We start from the raw sequence: 18,051 nt of genomic DNA on the forward strand, positions 1-18,051 counted from the left end.
GTATATTCCTTGACTGAGCAAGTCCCAGGTTTCAAACTGGTGATCTGAGAGTCCCAGGTGAATGTTCTATCCATTGTGCCATCATAGGCCAGGCAAAAATACTTATTAACATTGGAAGATATTAAAATTTTTTTTCTAAATGAAGAAAGCAAAGTTTCTAACAATTTCTAGTAATATACCCAGCTAAATTAACTGAAAACCCTTTTGATACAAACTTCTGTAAGTGAAAGAGAAACTATACATTCTTTTAATGACATAACTGAGCTCACAAAAAAATAAAAGAAAGCTCCCAGATGCCAGAAATGCAGAGGAAACTGAAAATCAGAGTTGTGATCTTGTGAGTGGAAGTTGTGTTTGCCTTGGAAGGGAGTTTCAAATTCTAAGAACCACAGGGATCCAAGGATTCCATCATAAAGTTCCCCTAAAGGACATACCTTCCATGAAAAGTTGGACTAGAAGAAACTCTGCATCTGTGGCACAACAAGAAACTTTATCTGTTTCTGTCTAAGTCCTAGATTGAAGAAAACAGTCCCTCTGAGTATAATAACACAGACTTGTACCTCATGTTGATTTCAGGTTTTAATTTACCTGCATATCCAGGGAAATTTTACTCTGAGGCGCTTGGCAGAAGCAAAGAAAAATTACTTTGCAAAGATGCTCCCACAACACAGATCACAAGAAGTTTTCAGAGAATTTTTAAAAGCCCCATTAAAAAAAGATATTACAATAAAAATCTACAAGAATACATTATCTACCATGAGTGAGATTCGGTAGATGCAATTACCAGCAACATTAGAATACTGAGAATCATTGAGCTGAGGGACAGATTTGAGAAAATTATTCAAAATTTAGAACAAATAGAGATGGAAAATATGACAGGCTAAAAGAAGTGGAGTATACAATGAAAGATCAAACCTTAATCTAAAAGGAGTTCCAGAAGGAAAATAGAGAAAATGAGAGAAAGGCAATATTCAAGGACATAATGAATGAGGATTTTCTAGGATCAACAAAGGACTCAAAAAGCACAAATGCCAAGTAAAATAAAATTAAACCAATATCCAGACCTCTATTAGTCAAACTGCAGTACACCAAAAACAAAGAGAAAAATCTTTAAAAGTACCAGAGAGAAAAGACAGATTACCTTAAAAGGAACGGCAATAACATAGACAACAAACTTTTAAATTACAAAATGTAGGCCAGAAAACAAGTAAATATCATCTTCAAAGTTCTTAGGGAAAATATATGTCAACCTAGATTTCTAAACTCAGCTAAATTATTATTCAAAAGGGCAGTAATTGCTGAGTTCAGCAGCATATATGCTAAAATTGAAACAATACAGAGAAAATTAACATGGCACTGAGCAAGAATGATATGCAAATTTGTGAGGTGTTTTGTATTTTGTTCAGTGTCTTGGTATCCTCATATGCTTGGCTGATTAACACACATACACACACACACTGAGGGCAATAAAAACATTTCTAAAAATGAACTGAGAGAATCAAGAACTCACAAAGCCTTGCTGAAGGATATACTAAAATATGTCCTCCAACCAGGAGACAGTGATGTGGAAAAGAGAATAGTAATCAAAGATATTAGTAAACAGATGGGAAGATGTAAATAAGCATTGGTTGTAAAAAAAAAAAAAACAATAATAAGGATGATGAATGATTTAGAGATATAAAAACAAAGTTGGAGAGGCATATTTAGGTTAAAAATGTCTAAGTCCTTGAGTTGTTTTAAGGAAGGGTAGAACTAATGAAAAACTTTTGACATTTTAAGTAAAAAAACCCACAAAACAAAAAATATAATGTATAACTTAAAAACTAGTAGGAAAAAAATAATTCAAAAACTGACTAATAAAGAAAATCATGAGAGAGAAAAAAAGCATAGAAGAAAGTAGAACAAGAGAAAAATCCTGTGATAAGGTGATATAAATACAAATATAACATTAATCCCAACAAATGTGACTGAACTAAAACTTGTGATTTTTAAAGACATAATCTTGGCTGCATTTAAAAATCCAAAATTTACTGTAATTACATTAACTAGTGTTAATTTAATAAATTCAGTAACAAAATTTAGCTAATTTCTGTTCATAAAAGTCATATCTAAAACATAAGGACATGGAAAGTGATGGAAAAATATATGCGAAGCAAATACTAGCCAAAGTTGATGGAGCTATGTTAATGTTAAGCCAATAACACTTTAAAACAAATATTTCAAGGTTAAATTGTGTCACAACATACTGATAAAAAAAAAACAGTCCATCAAGAAGATTTAGCAATTCTAAATCTGTCTGCCTCTAAATATATTGCCTCAAATTATATAAAGCAAAACTTGACAGAATTATAAGAAGATACCAAGAAATTGATCATCAATGATACATTTAATACCCCTCTCCATGTTGATAGAGAAAGCAGACTAAAAATGAACAAGAATGTAGGTTTGAGCAACACAATTAAAAAAAAATCTTGAATTGATATACAGGGTAGAACAAAAGTAGGTTTACAGTTGGAAGTATGCAAAACACAAAGTTTGTTCTTGTGTTACTACTTATTAATCATTGTATTATTTTCCATATGAACAACTCTAAACTTACTTTTTGCCACACCTTGTATATAGAATTCTGTGCCTGCCTGACCAGGCGGTGGCGCAGTGGATAGAGCGTCGGACTGGGATGAGGAGGACCCAGGTTCGAGACCCCGAGGTCGCCAGCTTGAGCGCGGGCTCATCTGGTTTGAGCAAAGCTCACTAGCTTGGACCCAAGGTCGCTGGCTTGAGCAAGGGGTTACTCGGTCTGCTGAAGCCCCATGGTCAAGGCACATGTGAGAAAGAAGTCAATGAACAACTAAGGTGTCACAATGAGAAGCTGGTGATTGATGCTTCTCATCTCTCTCCATTCCTGTCTGTCCCTATATGTCCCTCTCTCTGACTCTCTCTCTCTCTCTGTCTCTGTAAAAAATAAATAAAGAAAAGAATTCTGTGCCCAATAACTACAGAAACATATTCTTTAAAGATACATGTAAATCATTTATTACACTCTTTTGACACAAAGCAATAAAATTAAAACTCCCAGAGACAGCTAATTAAAAAAAAAGAATACATTGGAAATTAAAAGAAAGCAAGTTATAAAACCAGTAGATGCAATATCACCCCACTTGGGGGAAAAATAATATCTATTTTATGGATTGAAAGGGGGAAAGGTTTCTTGGCTCAATGGTGATTTTTCGTTTTGTTTTATTTTTAAAGACATGATTTTTTTTTGTATTGTTAAAACTTTCTGCTTGGAGCATGTAAAGCATGTATTTTTTTTTTTCTAATTAATAAAAGTCAACAATGAGTTTTACTTAGGATAACATGTATAATAATACCTTGTCTGGGCTATTGAAATAGTCTCTTAACTATGAATGAGTCTCTCTTCATTCATATTCTTACCTCCTAAAAGGCATTCTTTTCTCTAAAGCACTTAGAATAAAATCCAAATTCCTAACTTTACCCTGCAACATTCTACATGGCATTGCTCCAGACATTTCCAGACTGACCTCCGGTCACACTTCCCAGGTTCACTCTATTCCAACCACACTGGCTTTCATTTCCTTGAACTCTCCAAATGTTTGTCCACCTGGTTCTTCATATTGGTTACCCCTTCGCCTAGAAGCCGTACTGTTCTCCTCCCCCCAACACTCTCTTTGCCTGGCTATGTCCTAGGTATTATTTATGTTTTATCTAAAGTGTTCAATCCTTAGGAAAGCTTTTTCTGCTCTCCCTTCCCAGACTAAGTTTTGTTTTTCTGGTAGATAGTCTCAAAGTACCTATTTTTTCCCCTTCATAACAGTAACAATAAACTTGAAAATACTTGTTTATATGTTTACTTTATATTGTTTGTCTCCCTTGCTTAACTGTTTACTCTGTGAGGACAGGGATTATATATATATATATATATATATATATATATATATATATATATATATATATATAGTTTGTTAATTGCTATACTGCCATCTCCTAGCACAGTGCTAAGTGAATATTTGTTGAAAGAATGCATAAATTAGTGAAGAAATAAATAATTGAGTCCTCACAAATTTTACTAGAAATTATAAAACTAAAAAGTGAGGTAAAGAAGTTTGTGAAGGAGAAGGTTAATGATATGCCACAATTGTGGTTATAACTTCCAGTTCTGGTAATGGCTAAGATTCATTGAAAAACGCTGACAAGATCAACTTCCTTCTACATTCTCTTTCCTATATTTTCTTTAGTAAACTATTCCTCTTTACAGAAAGAAAGTCCTCTGAATTACCTTAAAAACATAGCAACAACAACAAAGTTATTTCTGAGGCCAAAACCACAAGGACAGTGAAGTAGAATGATTTATAGATGGGTATAAATTAGTGCATTGCATTTCATTGTCTTGAATCAAGCTCCATTTCAATATATAATTGATACAGTACCAATTAACCAAAGCTTAGTTCAGGTTGGCCTGGATATGTTCTACCTTCTTTTCCAGGGACAATTGTACACATTCAGTCAGTTTGAATAATGGTCTCTGTACATAATAATAGACCAGTACATAGGAAAGAGATACATTTTCCCACCTTCTCACTGCTGTTTCTCTGCTTAAGTTTGCTCCAGAGTTTATGCTTTAAGGGGTAATCTTAAATGCTTAAAATACAGCCTTTGAAAAAGATGCTAAAAAAGCAAAGTAGGATGTTCTTTTCACCTTGCAACATCATGGACTTAAATTAAATACTAGTTTCCTTTCAGTTACTCCCATCCTCAACTCTTAACTTCCACAGAAGAAAGCCATGGCAGTAATTTTCATGTCAAATTTTCCATGAGAGCATAATGTTTTAATGCAACAACTTTTTCCAAAATCTCAGTTTTTTCCTTCGAATTGATCAAGTCACAAACTAGATGTTTGGTAGTTATCTACATAAGTAAATCTAGGAAGTATCTGCTGGAGTACTTAGTCCCTTAATAATTCACAGAGAAGCAATAAAAATCTTCATTTATTCATATCTTTTCAAAATTTACTCCCAGGTAACACCAAAGTTCTACAATAATGTGTGAGGCCAAGTCATACAAGCTTTAAAATAAATTTATTCATGAATAATTCTGAAATAAATTTATGCAATGCAGTAGAAAAGAGGTAAGAGACATTGGCTTAATTCACAAAAATAGGTATGACCACTTAAAAATAAAGATAGAAAATGAGAGAACAGGATTTGTAAATGTATCACACTTTTCCTTATAATCCTTTTAATTGTCAAGGATTTCAATTACTAAATATAAACAATATCTTGAAAAGCATTGTTAATAATTATTAGTGTATAAAATGAAAATATTTTTAACGTAACTAGATTCAAACATTGAGAGTAGGACTGATGAAGCCAAATAATACTGTATGCTCAAGAGTATTTCTGATTCAAGTAAAACAAGAGATTAGTATGGTGCATCAAACTATTTATAATCCTTTGTTATTTGTATATTCCAGAACAATAACGAAAGACTAAACAGAGGACACTAAATCATTTGATCAACGAAAAGACAACCAAATACACTTTTTTGATGATAATAATGACCAATTGCTATGCAAATGATTGTATCAGAGTATAATTAATTGGCTTAAGTTCTTATGACTACTGAAATAAAGTAGACCTACCATTTCAAGGTCATATCTCAGTTATTTGATTGACCAGTAGTAATATAATGGTTAATCTATAAATTCTATTCAGCTATCACTGTAATAATGGAACAGCTTATTAGTATGAGAAAAGAATATTTTCTACCAGAGTAACAGAAATGACTTTAAATGATCAGAGTATCAGTACAATTGAATTAGGTCCTTTCTAAAGTATGTCAGAATAATAAAGAGAAGATAAGAAACATTAACCAATTTTTTCAATTTTGAAAAATTTTATCAAGGCTATTTTGACATGTTTCCCCCTTATTCATGCAGTTTTAGAAGAAACTTAAACATCCAACTCTTTTTTCAAAGTCAGGGTAACTTCAAGAGTTTCAGTTTCCAGAGTATAGACAGCTTTGGCACTGTTGCAATCCACAGGATGAGGAAGGTTCAACAACAGTTTCCTAAACAAAACAAAACCATAGAATCAGCTTCCTAAAAGGATATCAAGAAGATATCATTTTAATAAGACAATGGAAAGCAGTATATACTCTCAGAACATTAGAAATCAGAAAATAATATTTAGACAGTATGAGTACTAGATCAAAAGTATGCTTAAATAACACAAATAATATACCAGTTTTCAGGGCTTAAAAATCCAAGTAGTGGTTTTGACTTCCCCCTCTTTTTTTCTAAATTGACCTCATTTTGTATTATATAAACATAGTCTCGGGCTATGTTTATAGATATAGAAATAGAACCATTCCAGCTTTAAGTTGGTTGGATACATCTGTTGCCAGCTATACTTATGTGTGCATGGAATGTGGCTAGCTGATACAAATCTGAAAATCGGAATAGTTCTATAAGAATTCTGCTAACACAACTTTAGGCTGAATCTTTATTGCAGGTGTAGTTCTTGAATCTCAGGCCTGGGATGATTTCAATACCAGATCGATGAGAGTGCTTCTCTCTGCTTACTTCTGGTTCTTTCCTCTATACACTAACAAAAATTCCTTGTGAGGGATTGCTGGATTTATTTTGCGGTTGATGGGTCAGTTGCTAGATAGCTTCATGCTTTAGATGCATTGCTGGTATGTGACAGACAGAGTTCTGTCATAGCTGTGTGAGTGAATTATGCATGGGGTTGGCACATTCTGGTAGTTAAAAAAAATTAAATGCCTGAAATACTTGTTACTTCACATTCTTGATAAAGGTTTAACTATCTCTACAAAAAGTGGGGTGGGTCTCTACAAAAAGTGAACTGAAAAGCTTTTTTTTTACAAGATATAAGATCCACATCAGGGCCTTGGCCAGTTGGCTCAGTGGTAAAGTGTCAGCCCAGTAAGTGGATATCCCGGGTTCAATTCCCGGTCAGGGCACACAGGAGAAATGACCATCTGCTTTTCCACCCCTTCCCCTCCCCCTTCTCTCTCTCGCTCTCTCTCTCCCTCTCTCTTTCCCTTCCTCTCCTACAGCCATAGCTTGATTGGTTTGAGCACATCAGCCGGGGTGCTGAGGATGGCTCTGTGGAGCCTTGGCCTCAGGCACTTAAAATAGCTCAATTGGAAGCATGGCCACAATGGGCAGAGCATCGGCTCCAGACAGGGGTTTCCCAGTAGATCCCAGTTGGGGTGCTTACGGGAGTCTGTCTATCTCCCTTCCTCTCACTTAAAAAAAAGATCCACATCAGTAAAGGAATCTGGTACATTTTAGGGGTATTATTTGATACTTGTATAAAGAACTAGTATCTGAAAACAAAATCCTTGAAAATCAGTTGCTTCTTTAATCATTTGCAGACCTCAATTTAGGACACTAGACTCATTCAAAGTATTTATCACACATCTAGGAACCTGAAGGAGAAAATTTCTGTGACTGTTATTTCATTCCACATATTTGGGGCAGGAGAAACAGTTCCTTCCACCTTAAGTAATGAAATCACAATGCATTTTAATGTGGCCTGTAATATTTGACATCTCAAAAAAACGTAGGTGCAGAAACATTTAGATTCGTCTTTTTGTTTTTATTTTTTAGATTTTTAAAAATTTATTCATTTTTTAGAGAGAGGAGACAGAGAGACAGAGAGAGAGAAGGGGAGAAGAGCAGAAAGCATCAACTCCCATATGTGCCTTAACCAGGCAAGCCCGGGGTTTCAAACCAGTGACCTCAGCATTCCAGGTCAACGCTTTTACCCACTGCACCACCGGTCAGGCCTAGAGTCTGTCTTTTTAAACTTGTTAACAATATAGGTTGTGTTAGAGTTAGATTTGCTTTATCTCTTTTTCTACAAATGATAATATATTCACTTTAAAAAGGAAGTAAAGATCAGTGATGGTAGCTTCACTGCACTAAAAGACAACTATAAATCAGCTGAAGAAGGAGTTCCAGTGATAATGTGCACTTCTCTGCTCAGAGAGAAATAAATTAAAAAGAGACATTTAATGGCCATCAAAATGATCCATCTATTCCTGCATTTCTGTCTAGTCCTTAGTAGTATGATTTCACATACTAAAATTTTGAACAATACAAACTGTGAAACTTATTTAGGCTCTTAGGAGAAGGAAAGTATTTTTGTCTTGTCCATTTTACTGTCTGACAGCTGAACTGAGATTTATATTTAAACAAAGTAAAATTCTACAAATACTTAACCATGTACAAATCATTAAAGGATACGAATGTATCTTATTTTGGTGTTACCCCAGTTTCTAACAGAAGACTTTATTAATGTTTGTTGAGTGAATAAATAAATGAATGAAAAGCAAATCAATCACTGCAAAATGACATTTGAATAACTATTATAGATTAGTACTATAAAATATGAACAAATATTTAAACCCAAATCCCTCTGCTTTTACACTGATAATATGTCTGTCTTGTAACAAGCTACAGTTTAAACACTAATCGTATGTTTATTCAGTGCCAATTTTCATTAGAAATTATTTGAACTCAAACAAAATATATAAAAATAAAAATTACCTACACAGTGAACTCTAGAGATTTACATGCTTACATTTATATTGGAAAATTCAAATTGATGTAGCTTGCAAAATATTTAAATAAAGGGCAACTTTGCTTTGTGCATATTTACATAATGCAGTTTTATTTTATGTAATTAATAATGATTTGATTTACATATCTGGGTTAAAAACAGACATGGCCTTTTTAAGGTTTCATATTGGAAACATAACTATTTTCAGATAAAGTGCAGAAATAGCTACTGAAATGTAATTCACGATTCCATTTAGAAAACTTTTTTTAGCTATCAATGTCATTGTCATTGAATATCAGTCAACTCACAATCTGAATTAAAAGAGCAAAGCAAAGGTGAGAATAATCTAAAGCAGCACTCAACCAAAATTAATTTATGTGTTTTTAGGATGTATTTTTATTATCACATTCAAGGAATTCATGTATAATATTCTTAAAATTCACTTCAGAAAAATAATGAAACTCCTTATGAAGACAAAGTCAGGAAACTCTGGAAAATTATTCAATATCCCCTATGTTTCCTCCTTTTCATCTACTTAATGTTGGAAATCTACATGACAAAACAGTTTTTTTTAAATGAAGAATTCAGTAAACTGCTTTATTTTTTTATTAAATTTAATGCAGTGACATTGATAAATCAGGGTACATATGTTGATAGAAACATCTCCAGATTATTTTGACCTTTGATTATGCTATATACCCCTCCCCCAAAGTCAAATTGTCTTCCGTCACCTTCTAACTGGTTTTCTTTGTGCCCCTCCCCTCCCACCACCCCCTCTCTCCTTCCTTGCCCCCTCCCACCTACACCCCCCTCCCCATTACATTCACAGTCTTGTCCATGTCTCTGAGTCTCATTTTTATGTTCCATCTATGTATGGATTCATATAGTTCTTACTTTTTTCTGATTTACTTATTTCACTCCATATAATGTTATCAAGGTCCATCCATTTCATTGTAAATGATCCAATGTCATCATTTCTTATGGTTGAGTAGTATTCCATAGTATATATGTACCAAAGCTTTTTAATCCACTCGTCCTCTGACGGACACTTGGGCTGTTTCCAGATCTTCGCTATTGTGAACAATGCTGCCACAAACAAGGGGGTGCATTTCTCCTTTTGGAGCAGGTCTATGGTGTTTGGGGGTATATTCCTAAAAGTGGGATAGCTGGGTCAAAAGGCAGTTCGAGTTTTAATTTTTTGAGGAATCTCCATACTGTTTTCCACAAAGGCTGCATCAGTCTGCATTCCCACCAGCAGTGCAGGAGGATTCCCTTTTCTCCACGACCTCGCCAGCACTTATTCTGTGTTGTTTTGTTGATGAGCGCCATTCTAACTGGTGTGAGGTGATATCTCATTGTGGTTTTAATTTGCATTTCTCTAATGATTAATGATGTTGAGCATTTTTTCATATGCCTATTGGCCATCTGTATGTCTTCTTTGGAGAAGTGTCTATTCATTTCTTTTTCCCATTTTTTTTTTTATTGGATTGTTTGTATTCCTGGTATTAAGTTTTACAAGTTCTTTATAAATTTTGGTTGTTAACCCCTTTCAGATGTATTGTCAAATATTGTGTAGTTTGTCTTTTTATTCTGTTCTTATTGTCTTTAGCTGTGCAGAAGCTTTTTATTTTGATATAGTCCCATTTGTTTATCCTGTCTTTTATTTCACTTCCCCATGGAGATAAATCAGCAAATATATTGCTCCGAGTAATGTCGAAGAGCTTACTGCCTATGTTTTCTTCTAAGATGCTTATGGTTTCACAGCTTACATTTAAATCTTTTATCCATTTTGAGTTTATTTTTGTGAATGGTGTAAGTTGCTGGTCTAGTTTCATTTTTGTGCAGGTAGCTATCCAATTTTCCAAACACCATTTATGAAAGAGGCGGTCTTTGCTCCATTGTATTTCCTTACCTCCTTTGTCAAATATCAGTTGTCCAAAGAGCTGTGGGTTTATTTCTGGATTCTCTGTTCTGTTCCATTGATCTATATGCCTGTTCTTATGCCAGTACCAGGCTGTTTTGAGTACAACGGCCTTGTAGTATAACTTGATATCAGGAAGTGTGATACCTCCCACTTTATTCTTCTTTTTTAAGATTGCTGAGGCTATTCGTGTCCTCTTTTGGTTCCATATAAATTTTTGGAATATTTGTTCTATATCTTTGAAGTATGTCATTGGTATTTTAATTGGTATTGCATTGAATTTAAAGATTGCTTTGGGTAATATAGACATTTCATGATGTTTATTCTTCCTAACCATGAGCACGGTATATGCTTCCACTTGTTTGTATCTTCCTTGATTTCTTTTATCAATGTTTTATAATTTTCCGAGTACAAGTCTTTAGTATCCTTGGTTAAATTTACTCCAAAAATAAAGGTACTTTATTTTTTTGGTTGTAATAGTGATGGAGATTGTTTCCTTAATTTCTCTTTCTGACTGTTCATTGCTGGTGTATAAAAATGCCTCTCATTTCTGAGTATTAATTTTATATCCTGCCACTTTGCTGAATTCATTTATCAGGTCCAGTAGTTTTTTGACTGAGACATTAGGGTTTTCTATACACAATATCATATCATCTACAAATAATGATAGTTTTACTTTTTCTTTCCAACTTGAATGCCTTTTATTTCTTCTTCTTGTATGATTGCTGTGGCTAGGACTTCCAGGACTATGTTGAATAAGAGTGGTGGAAGGGGGCAGCCCTGCCTGGTTCCTGATCTTAAGGAGATTGCTTTTAATTTTTGCCCATTGAGTATGATGTTGGCTGTGGGTTTGTCATAGATGGCTTTTATCATGTTGAGTTATGTTCCCTGTATTTCCACTTTGCTAAGAGTTTTCATCATGAATGGGTGCTAGACTTTATCAAATGCTTTTTCTGCATCTATTGAAATTATCATGTGGTTTTTCTCCTTTCTTTTGTTTATGTGATAAATCACATTGATTAATTTGCAAATATTGTACCAGCCTTGCCTCCCCAGAATAAATCCCACTTGATCACGGTGTATGATTTTTTTCATATACTGTTGCATCCGGTTTGCTAATATTTTGTTGAGGATTTTAGCATCTAAATTCATCAGGGATATTGGCCTATAATTTTCTTTCTTTGTGTTGTCTTTGCCTGGTTTTGGAATCAGAATTATGATCACCTCATAAAAGGAGCTTGAAAGTCTTCCTTCCTCTTGAATTTTTAAAAAAAGCTTGAGAAGGATAGGAGTTAGTTCTTCTTTGAATATTTGGTAGAATTCACTTGTGAAGCCATCAGGGTCTGGACTTTTCTTTGTTGGAAGTTTTTTGATAACTGTTTCGATCTCATTTGGTGTAATCGGTCTGTTTAGGTTTTCTGATTCTTCCAGATTGATTTGTGGAAGATTGTATGTTTCAAGCAATTTGTCCATTTCATCTAGGTTGTCTATTTTTTTTGGCATACAGTTCTTCATAGTATTTTCTTACAATATTTTGTATTTCTGTTGTGTCAGTTGGTATTTCTCCACTCTCATTTCCAATTTTATTATTTGAGTCCTCTCTCTCTTTTTCTTGGTGAGTCTAGTTAAAGGTTCATCGATCTTGTTTACCTTTTCAAAGAACCTGCTCCTAGTTTCATTGATCCTCTGTATTGTTCCTTTAGCCTCTATGTCATTTATTTCTGCTCTGATCTATATTATTTCCTTCCTTCTACTAGCTCTGGGCTTTACTTGCTATTCGTTTTCTAGTTCTTTTAGATGCAGTGTTAAATTGTTTATTTGAGCTTCTTCCACGTTTCTTAAAGTGTGCCTGTAGTGCTATGAACTTCCCTCCCTGGACTGCTTTTTCTGTGTCCCATATATTTTGAGTTGTTGTATGCTCATTGTCATTTGTTTCTAGAAATTTTTTTATTTATTCTTTGATCTCATTCTTAATCCATTCGTTATTTAACAATGTGCTATTTTGTTTCCATGTGTTTGAGAATTTTTTAGCTTTTCTGTTGTGGTTGATTTCTAGTTTCATGCCATTGTGATCAGAGATAGTGCTTAATATGATTTCAATCTTCTTAAATTTGTTAAGACCACTTTTGTTCCCTAACATGTGGTCTATTCTAGAGAATGTACCATTAGCACTTGAAAAGAAAGTATATTCTGCTGCTTAGGGTGAAAGGTTCTGAAGATATCTATTAAATCGAGTTGATCTAGCATGTCCTTTACATCTGCTGTTTCTTTGTTAATTTTCTTTCTTGAGGATCTATCTAGTGATGTTTGTGGGGTATTGAAATCCCCTACTATTATAGTATTGCTGTTGATCTCGCCATTTATATTCATCAAAGTCTGTTTTATATATTTAGGTGCTCCTATATTAGGTGCATAGATACTTATAATAGTTATATCTTCCTGTTGGATTACTCCCTTTATCATTATGTAATGGCCTTCTTTATCTCTTACTATATCCTTTGTTTTAAAGTTCATTTTGTCTGATATAAGTATTGCTACCCCAGCTTTTTTTTTCATTTCCATTTGCATGAAATTTTTTTCCCATCCTTTTCCCTTCAATCTATGTGCATCTTTTGATTTAAGGTTTGTCTCTTGTAGACAGCATATGTACGGGTCCTGTTTTCTTATCCATGCAGATACCCTATGTCTTTTGATTGGATCATTTAATCCATTTACATTTAAGGTTATTATTGATATGTAGTTGTTTATTGCCATTTTATTGGGTTTTTTTGGTATTTTTATGAAGCTGGAAATGGGGAGGCAGTCAGACAGACTCCCGCATGTGCCTGACCGGGATCTACCCGGCATGCCCACCAGGGGGTGATGCTCTGCCCATCTGAGACATTACTCTTTTGCAACCAGGGCCATTCTAGCACCTAAGGCAGAGGCCATGGAGCCATCCTCAGTGCCCGGGCCAACTTTGCTCCAATGGAGCCTTGGCTGTGGGAGGGGAAGAGAGAGATAGAGAAGAAGGAGAGGGTGAGGGGTGGAGGAACAGATGGGCGCTTCTCCTGTGTGCCCTGGCCGGGAATCTAACCCGGGACTCCTGCACGCCAGGCTGATGCTCTACCACTGAGCCAACTGGCCAGGGCCTTATTCTTTAAAGCTGTATTCCTTTTTTTCTATATTCTTTTGCCACTTTGATCTGTTTACAACAGGGCCCTTAACATTTCCTGCAGCATTGGTTTGGTTGTAATGAATTCCTTGAAATTTTTTTTTGTCTGGGAAGATTTTTATTTCTCCTTCAATTTTAAATGATAGCCTTGCTGGATAAAGTAGTCTTGGTTGTAGGTTCTTGTTCTGAATTATTTTGAATATTTCTTGCCATTCCCTTCTGGCCTCAAGTGTTTCTGTTGAGAAGTCGGATATCATCCTTATGGGGGCTCCTTTGTAGGTGATAGCTTTTTTTCTCTTGCAGCTTTTAATATTTTCTCTTTATCACTTAGCTTTGGTATTTTAATTATGATGTTTCTTGGTGTGGGTTTTGTTTGGGTTTCTCTTTAAGGGAGTTCTCTGTGCTTCTTGAACTTGTGAGAGTTTCTCCTGCATTAATTTAGGGAAGTTTTCAGCTATGATATGATTGAACAAAGTCTCTATGCCTTGTTCTATCTTTTCTTCTTCAGGAACCCCTATGATGTGAATGTTATTTCTCTTCATGTTTTCACAGAGCTCTCTAAGAGTTTCCTCAGACTTTTTGAGTCTCTTTTCTTTTTTCTTCTCTGCCTTCTTGCCTTCATTCAAGTTGTCCTTTAACTCGCTGATTCGATCTTCAGCTCTATCCATCCTGTTTTTAATTCCTTCCATTGTGGTCTCATTTCTGATATTGTATTTGTCATCTCCAACTGATTCTTTTTTAATGTTTTAATATCCTTTTTTATACTTGCTATTTCTTTATTTAGGTGTTTGTAATAACCATCCATTGTTGTTCTAAGATCCCTAAGCATCCTTACAATTATTATTTTGAACTCCACATCTGGAAGTTTGATTATTTCCATATCACTCAGTTCATCTCCTGAAGGTTTCTTTTGTGGTTTCATTTGGATTGCACTTCTTTGTCTTCTCATTATGTCTGTGTTTGGGTATTTTGTTTATAGAGTTGGTTGAGTCTAGGCTTGGTGTTGTCTGCCTCCAGTTTTCAATTGTGTTATTTCTCATAAACTGCTTTATTTATTTTGGTTGTAGAATGTTAAGTACCTTGGTATTGTTAATAATTACAATATAATTCATTATTTGACTAATATTAGTAGTGAATTTAGTGAAAATGAATTCACCTGTTCTCTGCCTTAAAGATACATGAACAGAATGTCCTCTCTTATCATTCTTAAAGCAAGTAAACATAGGTTTACAGGGTGTCAAAGTCAGAAACTAAAGAAAGTAAATGTTAATATAAACAAGCTAAAAAACAAGACACATTTCCAATAATACAATTTTGGATAATAGCATGGCTCCAAAGAATGCTCCAGTATTTAAATAAACAGATAAAAACCTTAATTCTATCTTCTATCTTAATAATTTTTCCTTAAGAGACAATACCTCTCTGCACTGATCATTTAATATATAAGTACAGCATGATTGAAATGACCTAATGCAGCCCACATTCTCTGTGGAAAAGTATCTCTGCATCAATATTTCATTTAGTGGTCTCTGATAGAGATCTGGAATGACAGCATAGCCAGAGAAGCTGCCTAAAGATTGATGGAGACCATGAGCACTGCTAAGGGAACGGAAATTAACTCTATGGTGTGTAGATATGTGTGTACTTTTAACAAGCGCTATATAATGGAAGATTGATTATCCATTTAACTAACTTTCTTTGCACAGTTTGGGTGCAAGAATATATGTGTGTATAATATGCAATAAAAATTATAATACTCCTTGAAGTGAATAGTAGAAATAGTGAATAATTTTTATAACATAGACAATCATGAGGATACATCTTAGAAATTATTATATAAGTAATGAGAAAATATTTGATATGTATTTATACTGTAGAAATCAAAGTTAAGCTATGTATGTACATTAAGTTGTTTACACATATAAGTCTTTTGCATGAGGGAACTATTATTTATTATTTTGAAGCTCTAAGATCAGCAAAGGAGAATTATAGGTACTGATAATGGAAGGAAGAGAATGTGCCTGCAGCTGACTGTTCCTCACACCCAGCTTGAAATGTTGATGAGTTATTAAGAAGCACTGCAGTCAGCCAAAGTATGCTCACTGCTATCCATCCAGATGAAAAGTGAATAAAGCAGTGAGATATTTAGGTATTTTATCTAGCACACACCAGGTTCCACTGAATCCTTCTTTATAGAGTTAGTTTTGAGAAAAAGGACTGATTCATACAGGTTTCAAGATAAACATTTTATATCAATTTTACAGTATGTACTCCTTTAGGAACATAATTTGAACCTGTGTTATAATAATACTCTTTTGAAAATATCAAAATATTTAACTGAATCATTCCATTACCATCTGTATTATTTTTAAATGTATTCATACAACTTGAGGATCTAGTGATAAATTTGCTGTTAGAATTTCTGTTTTAAGTAATTGAATGACAAGAATTTTTGTTGATTTTTAGATGAATATAATTATTTAATCCTAGATCCCCTGCCATATCCAAAAAGTTTAAAGATGCTTTTCTGATGCCAAAAATGTACAAAAAACAAACAAATGAAAAAGAGCATATGCAAGACTTACAACTTAAGGGACATTTTTCCTGACAAATAAGCCAACTATATCTGAATGTCAAGAATGGTGTTTTGCTGTTACCAACCTATTCCAAATGTGCAAATTCACAATAGAAAAAAAGCCTCAGTGTTTCCAAATACATTTATGTTCATATCAATTAAAGATATGAATGATTAACTGACATTTTAACTTTTCTTTAGATTTTAAAGTTGATGCAAAATGACTATGTACATTTTAAAATATACATATAAATTAAAAACTCATTAATATTATAATACATTGTTCTAGTTCTAAGTTTTACTCACTTATCAGGAGTACGAAGGTCAAGGATCACTTCCTGGACATTAATTTCAATTTCAGAAACGTTTGTATTTGGCAGTTTAATTTTAATCTGAATGAGAAAATGAGAAGAAAAATGTCATTGTTTTGAACAAAGTTAATTTGAAGAGTGCCAGGCTATGCTCTTTCCTCACGACAATCTTGAGAAGCAAGTATTATTACCCCCATTTCACCAATGGAGAAATTTAGATACAGTAAAGTTTAGTGAGTGGCCCAAAAGCAATGGTTTGTAATTTGACTAAGGTCTATCTGACTCCAAAGTGATATAGAAACACTTTGATCAAGGTACTTTCCTGTAACCTTCATTGTCTGAAAGTGCATTCTTGTGCACCTGCTAAATTCGGAGTCCTTCAGTTGCTTTTATATCAGTGGACACTTTGTATAAAAAATGGTTAGTTCTCATGTTAGTTATGGTTGATGAAACCATCTGGTAGTCTCCTGGTATAAACTCCCATACCACATTTCCTTGAGAAGTGTAGGAGTCCAGAAAAGTTGTTAATACAACAAAAGAGAAATAACAGTATGACCCTTACACATAAAATGGGAGTATTTATTAGTTTGGTAAGGTTTACTTAAAAAGGTCTCATCTCAATTACCACATAACCCAGCAATTCCACTCCAAAGAGCATTAAAAGCAGGTGTTCAAACAAAAACATGTACATAATGTTTTTTGTTTATAGCTTCAGTATTCACAATAGCCAAAAGATGGAAACCACCCAAATGCATATCACCTAATGAATGAACAACTTAAATGGTATATCCATAGAATGGAATATTATTCAGCCATAAAAAGCAATAAAATACTATTATGTGGATGAATCTTGAAAACATTAAGCTAAATGAAAGAAGCCAGGAACAGAACCTACCTATTGGAATATTTTTTTATGTAAAATCCCAAGAATAAGCAAATCCATAGAGACTGAAAACAGATGGGTGGTTGACAGAGGCTGGGGAGGGAGAATATAAGAGTGATTGTTGGTGAGTGACATCAGAGAAATGGTACCATGAGGAGTGCCCCCAATGCCTCTCCTTGAAACTTCAACAAATTCAACAACCAGAGACAGAAAAACAATCCCAGGAGCATCTGAAATACACTACATCAAACAAAGGTATGACTGGGTGAAAAGGAGGCTGAATATATAATCCACTCTGAAGGAAATAAGATGAAGAATGGAGTATTCTGCTTTCCTCACTGACCTGAGCAAGGGCTGCTTTCACTTGGAATTGAGAGAAAGAGAGGGCTGAGGGTGCGGAAAAATCTGGGCTAGGGCAGAGATGTTCAAGCCGAGGAGAGAGTGTGCCCATGGTTCAGCCCACGCAGAGCTAATGCCAGTGGCAGACCCTGGCAGACGTGGGCGAGCGGTTGCCTTGTTTACTATCGGTATCTTGGTCAGCAAGTGTGGGTAGTGTATGAGTGGATCCATCTGGCACTTCGGGTATGGGTGCCCGCAT

The 18,051-nt window shown here is 34.4% G+C and overlaps 1 protein-coding gene and 1 non-coding gene across 2 annotated transcripts in view; one reads left to right on the forward strand and one right to left on the reverse strand.

Annotated features, from left to right (window-relative positions):
* Nucleotides 1-1,295: 1,295 nt before the first annotated feature.
* Nucleotides 1,296-1,401, forward strand: LOC136317978 (U6 spliceosomal RNA). Its single transcript, XR_010727964.1, has one exon. It is a non-coding gene; the product is annotated as a U6 spliceosomal RNA (small nuclear RNA).
* Nucleotides 1,402-5,386: 3,985 nt separating this feature from the next.
* The window catches only part of DNAAF6 (dynein axonemal assembly factor 6), a 64,024-nt gene continuing 51,359 nt past the window's right edge, over nucleotides 5,387-18,051 (reverse strand). The window contains exons 5-6 of the mRNA XM_066249835.1: nucleotides 16,566-16,651; nucleotides 5,387-6,087 (exon numbers count right to left, since the gene is read on the reverse strand). Coding sequence (XP_066105932.1) covers nucleotides 5,970-6,087; nucleotides 16,566-16,651 — 204 coding nt within the window. The 3' untranslated portion in view covers nucleotides 5,387-5,969. The remainder of the gene's footprint in view (nucleotides 6,088-16,565; nucleotides 16,652-18,051) is intronic.

This window comes from Saccopteryx bilineata, chromosome X (genome assembly GCF_036850765.1).
Source record: "Saccopteryx bilineata isolate mSacBil1 chromosome X, mSacBil1_pri_phased_curated, whole genome shotgun sequence".
Taxonomy (NCBI): Eukaryota; Metazoa; Chordata; class Mammalia; order Chiroptera; family Emballonuridae; genus Saccopteryx; species Saccopteryx bilineata.